The sequence below is a fragment of the Solanum tuberosum genome, unplaced genomic scaffold (assembly GCF_000226075.1).
Source record: "Solanum tuberosum cultivar DM 1-3 516 R44 unplaced genomic scaffold, SolTub_3.0 scf00630, whole genome shotgun sequence".
Taxonomy (NCBI): domain Eukaryota; kingdom Viridiplantae; phylum Streptophyta; class Magnoliopsida; order Solanales; family Solanaceae; genus Solanum; species Solanum tuberosum.
In genome coordinates, this window is record NW_006239566.1 from 183,017 (window position 1) to 196,452 (window position 13,436).

The window sequence follows — 13,436 nt, forward strand, 5'->3', positions numbered from 1 at the left end:
TAGTAGGTTAAGTACATGTATCTTGGTTAGGAAAATTTGATAAATGTTGTTGTATATATTCCACAAGGTGAAAATGAGAATAGTAGTAGTATTTCTAAAGGGATTTATATTTATACATATAAATATGTGAAAGGCGGTGATTATTGTATATAAAAAAAACTCCTTTAGTTATATTAATAAAATATTTATTTCCAATTTTTGAAATGTTGAATATGGAATGCATATTGTAGTACTACTACTCCACTTCCACGTGGAAGTGGAGGTGGCAACTTTCAACAATTCTTATCGCATTATGCATGTATTTAGGATATTGAATAGGTTCGTGATAAAAAAAAAATAAAAATAAATAAATAATATATATATATATATATATATATATCTTCATTAAATTATTAATAATTTATCAAATTCTTACAATATAAAACACATACAATTTATCATGACTAATGAACTTTTTTATAAATATTTAGGACATTTTTTTAAAGAAACTAAAAATATATTCGTATCAATATCAACTTAAAACCTATGTTTTTTAAACACGAACGATGTAACAACTAAACAAACAAATTTTTTTTTCTTAAATTTAGACTCTTAAACCTCTAACACTGTACCAAGAATAATTGTAAATACATAGGGTATTACAAATCACATGTGAGAAGTATCAAATATATTACTGAACTTTGTGAGAAGTATCACATTAAAGGAAGTTTCTAAAATTACCTTGTATGTAATTAACTTATTTATAGTGTTGTGTCATATTTTCACAATAAAATATCAAAAGAATTTATAACACGAAAAATTACTTTCTTATTTTTTTAATACATAAAATCATCTAACTAATAAATTTATCACACGGAACTTATCTTTCTATACTTATCACATGAAAGTACAAACTTTATTAAAAAAAGATTTGTTATCATCCGAAAAGAATAGTCTTTAAAGTTTATCATAAAAATATATTTATTTATTTTTTAAAAGATGATTATGAAATATAATATTCAAATAAGTATTTTATTTTTTGAAATATAATATTCAAATGAATATATTAGTGAAGAAAAAAAATAAGCATATCATATTATTTTTTAATATTGATGAAAGTGTATTAAATAAACTATAATGAAATTAAAATAAAGAAAAAAAATGTAATATTATCCCCAACAAATTTTGTGTTATGAAATTAGATATTAACGAATATTTTTTTTGTGTGCTTGATTTTAGAATTGAATGATTTGTATATAATAGAAATAAATAAATGTTATTTACAAGTTCAAAATTAGAAAATCATTGATAAACTGTATCCAAAAAATATCTTATGGAATTAGAATTTGTATAATTTAATTTTACATGTAATGGAAAAGAAAAGAGAAAGGATGACAACAAAGATGAAGAAAAAGGAACAAAGAAAGAGTGAATTAGGAAGAATTAGAAGAAGGTGAAGTTAGATTGTAATGGGTCCCACATTATAAAGTCCATTAAATAATTTCCTTCACACAATTAATAATAATTCTAATTCGGTAAACATAATAATTATTGTTCACACGTATTTTTAGAAGCTTAGGAAATAGTAGTAATAAAGATTTGACTTTACTTTAAAAGGGAAAAAGATTAAATTAGTCTTTTTACAATTCTGGCCAAATTATGGCCAATAATTCTGGCCATCGAGCACTTTTTAAATATTTTTGAGAAATCAGATTTAGGTAAAGTTTGAATTGAAGTTTTGAAATATATTTGATTATAATTTTTGAAAATAATATATTTCACCTTTTTTTTGTTTGAAAATATGAAATATAACTTATATCCTAAAAAATATTCATGAGTTTAATACAAAATTATTATCTTTATATTGATTCAAATAATAAATCATTCTAAAATCATAATATGATATTTTAATAAAAACTATTAATAACACAATTACTAACTGCTATAATTCATTAAACTTCAATTATTTACAAATCTATTAATGAAAAAATAAACAATAATACATTAGTAATAAATATTAAAAATAATACATTATCCTAAAATCATAATATGATATTTTAATAAAAACTATTAATAACACAACTACTAACTGCTATAATTCATTAAATTACAAATCTATTAATGAAAAATAAACAATAATACATTAGTAATAAGTATTCATTAATATAATCTTTCTATTTTTTAATGAACAATCTTTTTACTGCAAGCATTCATTTCCAGAGATCAAATGACTGAAAGAGTAGATAAGAATAATTGGGGGGGGGGGGTCATAAATAGATGGATTCACTGTATAAAAAAAATGATCTTTAGCGGTAATTAATTAACTATAGTAGTTTAATTGCCACTAAAAATGTATATTAGCGGTATTTAACACTCTTTGTAAATGTCCCTAAAGCCTATAGCGACACTAGATCCAATGACATTTAACTAATGTCGGTAAAAGCTTTATCACTCTTTGTTAATATGTATATTTATTGCCGCTAAAAATTATTTTTGTTGTAGTGATTATTATCTAAAATATAAGAGTTTAGGATAAGTTCTTATATGTCACCTTTCTATTTTGTACTTGCATTAAGAAATAATATAACTTTACCCTTCTATCCTTATTTAATGTTTTCTTTATTAATAAATGAAAAAATTAATTAACTATTCTATCAAGGGTATAATAGGCAAAATATGGTAATTTATGCATAAATTTTATAAAATGACAAGTATTGTGGTCCAACTATTTATAGAAAGGGATGACATATAAAATGGAACAGAGGGAGTAATTTTTTTAAAAATAATTCCAGTTCCTTTTTGAGTAGGGTGGGGGTAAAAAAATGGCATATACTTTTCGTCTATTTTACTCAACATATACTCTAAAATTTTTGTCATCTTCGATAATATTTTATTGATTTGAAGCAAGTGAGATCCATAAGTCCACTTGTTTTAAAGTAATAAGAGAGCTTCATAGAAGTTAAGTTGGTTGAGACTCTTTTGCTGAAATAAAATTTCTCATCACGATTAAGAGTTTTGGTGGATAACTGTTACCCATCGAAATGATGCAATGGAGGGAGTTGTTTTTTTTTTTTTTGAATTAGAGGTTTTAATTTTGAATATGATTTTTATTAGTAGAAGTGGTTCCTCACTATGAGACCTTACATGACACAAATTTAAATTAATTAGGCTCCAATACATATATTAGATGGTTAAAAAACAATAACAATGTTTTCATGTCGATTCACCACTTTGAAATCGAAGCAATCAAATACTACTATATATATATTAGAGATATACATATTCAATACTATTTTAATACAACTTATTCATTTAAACATAATAAATCATGACATTAACAATGCAAGGTATTATTTCTAAATACAACTTATTCATTTAATATAACAAACCAACTAATCATCAATAAAAGTTAATAACAATATAACTAAATCTCAACATTACTTATTCATCATATTCATTATTATCTTTTACACCCTACAAAACGACCCATAATGATAATGAGAATGATTCTTACAACAATTAAACTAGTTCAAGTTTGAGAGTAGGTATTCTCATTTCTTTTAGAGGAAATTGGATTCATATAAAACACAATCACGATATTGTTAAATGACTATGATACCATGTTAGATATATATAAATAAGAATATTTTGATTTTTCATCTTTGTGAGTTGGATATTTTTTACGTAAAATTATTGTGTCATTATTTTTATTTTATCTAATTCTCATTAAGTTATTACCATTCTAAAACAAATACTAGTTTAACCAAATTCATTAAAAAGTTTGAAAGTGATGCTTTATCAATATCATAATTATACGTTTTGGCTCCACATTGACAACAAGTGCATATCATGAAACTTAAACATATGGAGTTAGTATAGTAGTTAGATAAGAAACAAATTATTTATGTATAAATTTTGATATTATATTTATATGATATTTAATTGGTAGGTAAAAAGAAAATATTTTTTTTATAAAATTAATATGATGTTTGGTTGACAATTTAGAAACCCGCATAATTAATATATGCATTAAATAAATAGATAGATTCACTTATGATTAATCTCTACTTTACTATCTCATATATATATATATATAGAAATGGGACTTTGTTGGACGAACACAACAGATATTGATTGTACAATAAGCTTTGTAAAGTGTACCATAAATTTGGGCTTATTTAATTGTACCAACACGTGTATACTATTTCATTTTTCTAGCAATTCACCTATGATTGACTACTTTGGTTTCTCCTGCTCTCTTCTAGGTCTTTCTATTTCTCCATTCTTTTTCTTGCATGTCCATCAATTTTCACTCAGACCCAGAGAGGACGAGAAAGCATTCGGAGAGGAGCAATCTTTTACCGCAGGTTTGTTAGTTAATTCTCAGTTTGGTATCTTAAGGAAAATTTGGACTCTGTATTTTACTTTGGTCAGTCTTACTTGATTCACGAGTTTAGCAAGGATATTGGAATTTTTTGTTCAATTGCCGAAAATTATTTTATACTGCATAAACAACAAACCTAATAAATCAGTGTTTGGAATTTGAGCTAGCGTACTTTCAGACATGTATTTCAATTGGGGGTACTTGCATCATTTTGCTGCTCTTTAACCAAAAAAATTTGCATAAACATTTGCTCCTTCATCTTCCAATTTTCCTCCTTTTGTTCTTCACTTTTGGATTTCTTGTGAAGTTTCTCAATTTTCTGTTAAATAACTTTCTGGCGGACGCGGGTCCTCTTTCAGTTATTTTTTCTATTGACCCCTAATTTTTGGTGTGATCTAGTTGGCGTATGTTTATGTTTTCCTCTATTTTTCATGAATGATTTCAGTAGCTTAGGTAAAAATAAATTGCAAAAGTATATTGGACTTTCGTACTTCAATACACACTGACTAGCTCAACATTATTGGCTTATGACACTTTAGATATGCTGCAATTAGATACTAAGCTTTAAGAATTTATCAAATGAGTAGTTTTTATCATACATAATTGGCAGGTGATACTTTCTGTAGCAATCAATATGAAGAAATTTTGAGTATTTAAACTTGAATGTATAGATTACCATTAGTAAGAGCTTACACCTTAACAATTTTTTAATCAATAATTGTGAGATAACCTCTATTTTGCAAATTGTTATAAGTTCTGAAAATAAAAAAAGAAAATCTTGCAATACAAAGTCTTATTCTTGCACTCTTTTTCTCTAATTTCAGTTACTTCATCGTTATTGAGCTTACCAACTATTATTCTTGAGCCAGTGTTGTCTGAGAGGTGATATAAAAAAAAATCAGCAGCAAGTTCCAAAAGCTTTATATATTGTTGCAGTCGTACTCAGAATGCATTTCCATGATTGCCCTGTTAGGATAAGTAAAACAATCCCTTGGTTTCAATTTATGTGTCTTACTTTCGTTTTAAGTTTATTAATAAAGAATGTCTTTTTCTATGTTCATAACTCTTAAATTTTATTATTCTACGTGACATGTTTAAGACCACAAGGTTCAAATGACATTTTGATGTATAGCACATATAATTAGTCAAAAGAAGATATTTACATGTGAAGGACCTTAATTTCATGAACAAAAAACAGAAAATTTTGCGAGAAGATACTTTCAAAATATAGTATTCTCATTTAATATTCTATCTCTAGGAAGGACTCTAATGCTCATTACTTTAGTGTTTTCACAATGTCAGTAAATAAGACACACCTTTTGTTAATAAAAATGCATGAACCCTCAGAGAACTAAAATAAAAGTCGTAGTGGTATTTCAGTGGTTAAGATGTGAAGAAAAGATGGCAAAAAGGATTGGCCACAATAGTAGCCAGTAGCCCTTTTATAAGATCAGTTTTCAGGTCTTGACACATTTAATTAATATTATTATTTTAATCAATTCTTTGGTAATGTTTTGAAGATGATGGATGATGCCATGAGAGTACTCCGCTGGTAAATGGACCCTTTTTTTTGTTGTTGATAAATTAGTACTTTTCTCATTGTTATTAATTTATATCCATTTTTCATGGCCTCTTTCCATTTGAAGTTAAAAAGGTTGATCATGTTTCCAAATGGAGGTAAAATTTTGAATTTCTCTAAAAATAATACCTTTGATTTTATTTTTATTTTAGACTTCTTTATGTATCTAGATTTGAGCCTTTCTTCTTATTTTTCTTTCAATCAAGTCTGTCATTTAATAATTTTTAATGGGTGATACATATATTTGTTTTTTCTTCCGTCATGCTTCTTTGTTCATTCCTTACAGGAGATTAATTGTTTGTTCAAACACTACTTATGAATTAATTTTATGTTTGATATGCCTAAAGTAACTAAAGAAGTTTATGTTTCTTTTCCTTCCTTTTTTTTAACACAGGACTTCTATACCTTGCATAGCATTCACCAATTCAAGAGCTATATTATTTAGCACTACTAGACAATATTAGTAAGTAATATGTCGTTTAATTGAACCTAGAATTTTGATTGGACTGGTACTAATCTATATAAGAGTCGTCATCTATTTGGTTTCTACATGATTTTCGTCTTGTGTACCTTTTCGGCTCAAATTTGGGGTTTGAGTATATTTATTCGCCCAACTCTATTAGATCTTTCTATGAATTCTTACAAGTCCAATATAGATGTAATGTGCAATTCGTCTTTCATTTAGCACTTTTTTCTATTGAGTTTTGAAAATTGATGATTGCCTCTACTATGATATCTTGGGATTTGTTGGGAAGTAAATTTGAAAAACTTCAATTGTTAGTTGTGGCGTGTTTATACTATGATGTCAAGACAGAAAAGACTATATTCTTTCGACTATTGATTTGCAGGTTACTAAATACTAAGATATTTGTGTTCTTTATCACTTCAAATAAGCGTATATTTTGGTTATAATGACATAACATCTTGCTCTTATGTTAATTTCTTTCACATACTTAATCTACCTAAAACAAACAGTATTTTGTGTCCCACATGAGATTTTGTCCATCTTTTGAGTAGCAAGGTAAATATATGTCTATGTCAAACAACAATGTGCAAAGATAGAGGCATTTATGAGATACTCTAGATGATCTTTATGTTTTGTTGACAGTGAATTGACAGGATTCCCTAGCAATAGGTTAATAAGACTTTTCTTATTTGACTATCAACAACTCTGGACGAAAAAGAAAATGCCAATTACCTTGAAAACTCTGTGCAAGTAAAATGACCTCTTGACCGAACACATGTAAAACTATGAAAGACAAATTAAGAAATCACGAAAATTGAGGTGTGAAAAAAGAAATAAATGTGAAGCTGAAGATGTAAACGACAAAAAATAATCCTCTTTAAGTGGTAAAAGCTAAGCATAAGTGAAAGTGGACATTTTTGTTACTGTATACTATTCTTTATGAGATTCTGGAATGAATGGTGCTAATACATTATTTAATTGTGCTAATAGATGATGTTGATAAGACGGTAAAATTCATTTTGTTTTCTATCTTTACGATATAGTATAGGATCCCTGCCTTTCCGACTAGCAGTTATGCCTTTTCCTAGATTTTTTTTGTTGTTGTATAATTAGAGTTTGGACTCCTCCAGAATCAGATGGAAGGAACATATTTGGAAGGCGCCAGACGCAAGAAAAGGACTTGCCTTATGTTTCTGATGATTGTGAAACCAAAAATAGTCAGGTCCAACCCCCCACCCCCCCAACAAACAAAGAATAGAACTTTTGTATTGTCATTGTTATAGTTATTATTGCAGTTTTCTAAATATGGATGATGTTTTATGAGCAGAAGGAGAAGATGATGAGAGAGTTTAACAAAGCCTAAGTAGCTATCCAGTGAGTTTCATAGTTTTAATGTGATTACCTTAGACTTTATTTTTTGTACTTAACATGACAACATATGTTACACCACATAAGAAATATGTTTATAATTTGTTTGTGAGCTTCACCTTGTTTTACAAACTTATGGTAAAAAGTGAAGTAGAGAGGAAGTGTTGTTCAAAACTTATCATGATGTTTTACTTAGTTCTGTTCTTGATGGTCCTTGTCTTTATCGGAGCATTGAACAGATCGTTGGATGATTCAATTTCTAAGATTCAAAGTGAGTTGCCTTCAACTAAGGATCCTCTAATTCCACGGATAACTGAAGAGGTTCCTTTCTTGAGCACATATTCTGGAGGATGTAGGCCGAGAAAGAAAACATTTATGGTTATTGGGATAAACACCACCTTCAGTAGTAGAAAAAGGCGCGATTCTATTAGACAGACTTGGATGCCTCAAGGTGTTAATTACAAGATTATTGATGTATATACTTCTTCCATTTTCATTTTCTTCCTCCTTTGACAACATTCTGTGTGTTTGCATAGGTGCAAAGCTATATAGATTAGAGCAAGAAAAGGGGATCGTTGTGCGTTTCATGATAGGCTACATGTATGATCTGTATTGTTCTATATCTTCTTCATGCCAAACATATATATGTTCATTCATCAATGAGTTTCTGCTGGAGTTTCATATTGTTTCTTGCCAAAAGAGTGATAATATGCTTCCTGTTCTTTGTTTTAAATTTCCTCTGCTTCACTTAGAAGTTGAATGTATGATTAGCTTTTCAAAAGATATACGAAGGAAATTATCATTTAGAAGCTTTGTTAAGAGTTAGTAATTCACTACTAAAGATGTACTGGAAAGATTTAAGACAAGGTATAGAGAACTGCAAGTGAGTGATTACAGAATCCTTCATCTGTAATCTAGCATTCTGGCACCTTTTTCATTTTCTATCTGGTAATGTGCAGCATGCAACTTTTGAACGAAGCTGTAAGAAGTACATTTTGCTGCTTAAAGGAACTTGCAAGAACTTTGAATCTTCTATAAAACAATATTTGCCTTCACAAACTAATGTGTGTTGTTATCCCACTCTTTCTGGATTTCTAAGAACTAAATACTAAAGGTATATAGAGTTGGTATTCTAACTAAATACTCGACGTGACTTTTGGGACTGGGAATGCCATTTGTTGCATAAGTTATGATGATCCATGTTAATTTTCCTATTGTAGCTTCAAAATGATCAAAGGAAAGGATATTAGCTTTTGTTAAGGTTGTAGATTTGAATCAATGACATTCAATGCTTCAATTTACTTCTGTCTTTAGAATGTCAAGACGAGTGAATATCTTGCCATGATCAGTACCTCTCAGTTGCTTAGTTGTTACTTGTGAACACCATTCCAGCAATCAATTTAGTTGGACGTGAATTACTCTGTTATTGCATTTGTGCTGATATTGCAAATGTTAAAAGCAAAGTAATAACATCCCTTATGAGTTTCATGTTTGATGGTTTCTATACTTTTCAATCTTGGGTAGATATATCACGGGCCCAGGAGTATGGTTTTAACTTGATGCCCAACATGATAAGAATAAGTGCAGGATAAGTGTTTTCTTTTGTCTTCGTTTTTTTGTTTCTTTTAATTGAAATTTTAAATAACAACATGAAAGTTTACTTTGTATCAGAATAGGAAAGATTTTTTCTAGAGCTAAATGGTGCATTTGGATATAAATGTGGGAGATTGGTTCTCTTGTGGAAACTGTATCTTCCACGATAGTAAGTCATAGATAAGCCATGAGAGATTCAGACACAGTATGTTGCACATTTTCTCACCTGTAATAATCTGCCAAATGTTTTTGCTATCCTTCTAGAGGCAGTTTACAATTTCCTAATTTTCGAGGTATCTCTAAATTGAGTGATAATTACATTTATGTTTGAGGGATAAGCTCAGTCACCAAAAGTTTCCATCTCTTCTTTCGGTGCACTTTATTGTATTCAGATCATGTTATTGAATTTAATCCTGAAGAAGTTTGTACTAAGTTCAAAAATAGAAGTTCAAGTTATAACATCACTTTAGATTCAAAACAAAAAGAGAAGTAGAGCCATCTAAACTGATTAAAGTTATTGGATTACCCAACAAACTGGATTGCATTAGTTATTTTATGTACTCTTGATAAAATAATAATCATTTTTATGTACTAAGATGTTTTTGCACTTTCTCTTTTTCTGCCAATTTTTACAGAGCAAGAAGGGAATAATCGTTAGACTTGTTTGAGAGCTTATTATAAGACCAGCTGAAGGATAAGTTGAAATATTATGTATTAGTAGATTTTAAGTTGCTCACCCTCCTCTCAATGAAAAAGAGAAAGTGAGACTTGAGAAGGACATGTTGATTTTAGAATCATACATCTATTTGAAGTAAGTAAATGCTACCATATCTCCATTGATAATATGTATTGTTGCTATGATATCTTTCTTTTTTGGCATGTGAATCAAGTAAACTTATATGAGTATAAGAATGGTACAAATAAAACATTAGAAAGGAAGGATTGTTTTTAATGAAAAAGAGAAGTGAAATGCACATGAATAGTAGCCATTGGATTGCACTTGGGTGAAGGTCCTTTTAAGACTAATTGCTCAGATAAGTTTGCAACAAATTAAAACAAGGTTTCCTAAAACATTCTTTTGTTGAAAACATCTTCTCTTACAAGTGAAGTAGTCAATTTTTTTTTAACTCTCTCTGGGATGGGGCAAGAAGAAGCAAGTCCAAAAAATTTCATCCATACTCCTTTATCTTTGTTTTATAAGTAAAAAAGACATGAGAATTTTAGAAATGTACATACTTATACTGCCCATATTTTTATTTTTTTTCTTCTATTGTACTTCACAATTTTGTGAGTGTTTGACTACCTAATAACTATTGTGCAGAGTAATAGTTGATTCTTTTTCTTTAGTGTATTTTTGGTTGGAAACATTAAGTTTCATATTGTTCACAACTTGCAGTAATAGAAGCAATTACAGTTCTCAAGGGAATGGTGAAAAGATGTGCATGGAAGAACTCATGTTTGTCCATTATGATTCATTGTGCTTGCACATAACCGAACATGGATAGAAAGACGAACTTTAAAGTTTAATTACAGAATTCTACGAAAGATGAACCCGAACCAAAAGCTTTTATGGAAAATACTGTTCATAAAGAGGGTGCCAAAATGAACAAATTTTTTGAAAAGGCGTCAACGTTTGTCTATGTAATGGAACTGATTTCTTTGTATTACTCACATTAACAAATTTTATGTGAAAGCTTTTCTTTAGTCCAAATTTCATTATTCCCAATGAAACCAACTATTGGATTTCATATTGTTGAAGCTTTTGCCGGTAGGTAATAGAATGAAACTAAATAATCATATGCCTGGTCATGTTGGGTGAAGGTTTTTACAGTGCTACAAAGATTTTAGAATGTTTGATTGATGAAACTTTCATATTTCATTTTCAATATCATGTTATTAAGGAACAATTGTAGTGTAATTGTTTGGGCTTAGCTAGAAAAACAATTTAATTATGCTGGTGAGCATGGGCCTTGCTAATCTAGTGTGTATATATATATATATATATTACTAATTACTATTATTTATAAGCCAACAAACATGGACGAACACTGCATCACCTGATAGTACAAAAGGTTACGTGAGTTGTACTATCAACAACTTAATTTTTCAGCCTAGGTAGACACGTGTATTGCAGCCCAATAATTTGTTTTTTCTGGGGACACCTGTCTACCTTTTTCATTTTTTTGTTTCCGGGACTTATTTTCTCTTCTCCTCACTTACTTACTTTACATCTTCTCTGTCAACTATTCTCTCTGCAAACTTGTGAGATTTTGGGCATTTTTTGGTGAGAATTGGATGGATTTTCCCCATATGATGTTGCATTATTATCATCGATTTAATAATTTGGTATATTTTATATTTGTTATTTTTCAAATATTTTGAATATAATTTCTTGCTTGAATTCAGGTACACGTTAGTAATTTAACCTTATCTATGCATGCATTTAGTTTCTTTGATTAATTTCGTCTAATCTTCATTAGAGCATAATCAAATTGTTCTGGGCTTCTTTTACATTCTTTCCACACTTCTTAATTTGACAATTCAATGGCTTTTTGGGTTAAATCTATGAGTATTATTTGAAAAGAGATAACGGCAATGTAATAGATTGAGTTTCTCTTAAACGATTTATTAATGTTGCAAATTCATAAACTTGCTTTGATTAGAGAAGATGTGGAGAACTACTTCAAATACGTGTGGTAACTTAATTTTTGTTTTAACTTGAAATTCTTTTATTGAGCTATGAATCTATTGTTACTTTATTTATTCTTTTCACCAACCTGCTACTCTCTGCTCCCAATTTAAGTTGTCTCTTTAGTTTGTGTACAGAGGGGATATATTGGGTAGCTTTCTGAGATGAACACTTTTAAGTAAAAAAAAATGGTGCTCGAAGTGAATTTTTTTGATAAGCAAATCTTGAAAAATCTTTGAGAAGTGTAGAGAAAAGCATTGTCCGCAACAAAGTGAACAAATCAACTTAGAAACTACTATGGTAGTGAAAGACTTGACCTTCTTGATAGGTCTTCGGTATCGCCTTCTCTCATCATTAAAGACGCCGCAAGGAAGTTGACTAGAAGGAGTGGATGTTAGGCACACAGGGAAAAGACTCTGACTATGCGCTGGCACTAGCCCTGGCATGGATTCTTCTTTGATTGAATGAACGGGACATAAGAGAACCAGAATCATATTAGATTTGTTATTAGTTTTCCTGCTCCTTGTGATTTCTTTCATCAACGATGATAGTTTCTTTCAAATATGATGTTTATGCGTTTTTGCTTATTTTCGCCGCATATATAAATTGTTGCTGCTCTTTTAAATGAAGTGAACTAGCAGGAAGAATTCTCGGTGGTGGCGGTGGCTCTATCTGAAGCAGTTTCCCCATAACTATGACACTTGCCAATTTTAGCAAATTCAAAACACTCGCATTGCAAGTTTGTGACAATTCCAACCAGTTAAAATACATTTCATAATTGGAAAACACTTCTTCTACTATGCACCTGTGATATTTGATGAAATGTCTAACTCATCTTATTTGGCAATAACTTATGGTGCTATCTGTCATATCTTCAAAGTTGTGTGTTTAATACTTGAGACAATAATTTGTTATGTTGATGTGCTTACTAATAAGAATGTCTTGATGCAGAGTACAAAAGCATTTTATAGCGATGGTGACCCGATTGAAGTGCAATGATAAGGTGAGAACTATGCATCAAAACTTGGTAAGCATATCACACATTATATCGTTGATGACACATTATGTCATACAAATGTTAGTCAGTGGAGATATCTAAGTCTGGTTCTTCTCATGTTTGAAGCAATATGCGGATTGGAGAAAACTAGGCAAAGAACTTGGCATTCCCTATTAATGAAATAGATAATATACATGAATTTGTAGGAATTTTTTTATGAATTATGTAGTTTTTCAACTACTTATTTGGGCTTCTCTAGGAACAAAACGCAAGGCTATTGAGATATGAAACGGTGTGATGAATAGACGTGAAAAAGAAGAGTTGATGTATGACTCATGTTGGATGACAATGTTATAAACTGTTGTAAAACACTTTTAAGAT

General features: G+C 29.4%; 1 protein-coding gene across 23 annotated transcripts in view; it reads left to right on the forward strand.

The window, feature by feature from the left end:
* Window positions 1-4,170: 4,170 nt before the first annotated feature.
* LOC102580500 (beta-1,3-galactosyltransferase 7-like) overlaps window positions 4,171-13,436 on the forward strand; it is an 11,844-nt gene continuing 2,578 nt past the window's right edge. For 3 of the 23 annotated variants that reach the window (XR_001472326.1, XR_001472330.1, XR_001472331.1), the window contains exons 1-7: window positions 4,353-6,405; window positions 7,539-7,782; window positions 8,016-8,227; window positions 8,313-8,376; window positions 10,005-10,180; window positions 10,766-11,715; window positions 13,010-13,061. Coding sequence is in view for 2 of the 23 variants with exons in the window: in XM_015304939.1 (XP_015160425.1) it covers window positions 7,837-8,227; window positions 8,313-8,602 (681 nt within the window). In the remaining 21 variants the exon portion in view is untranslated. The other 20 variants (XR_001472339.1, XR_001472329.1, XR_001472336.1 and 17 more) reach the window with 20 other exon arrangements.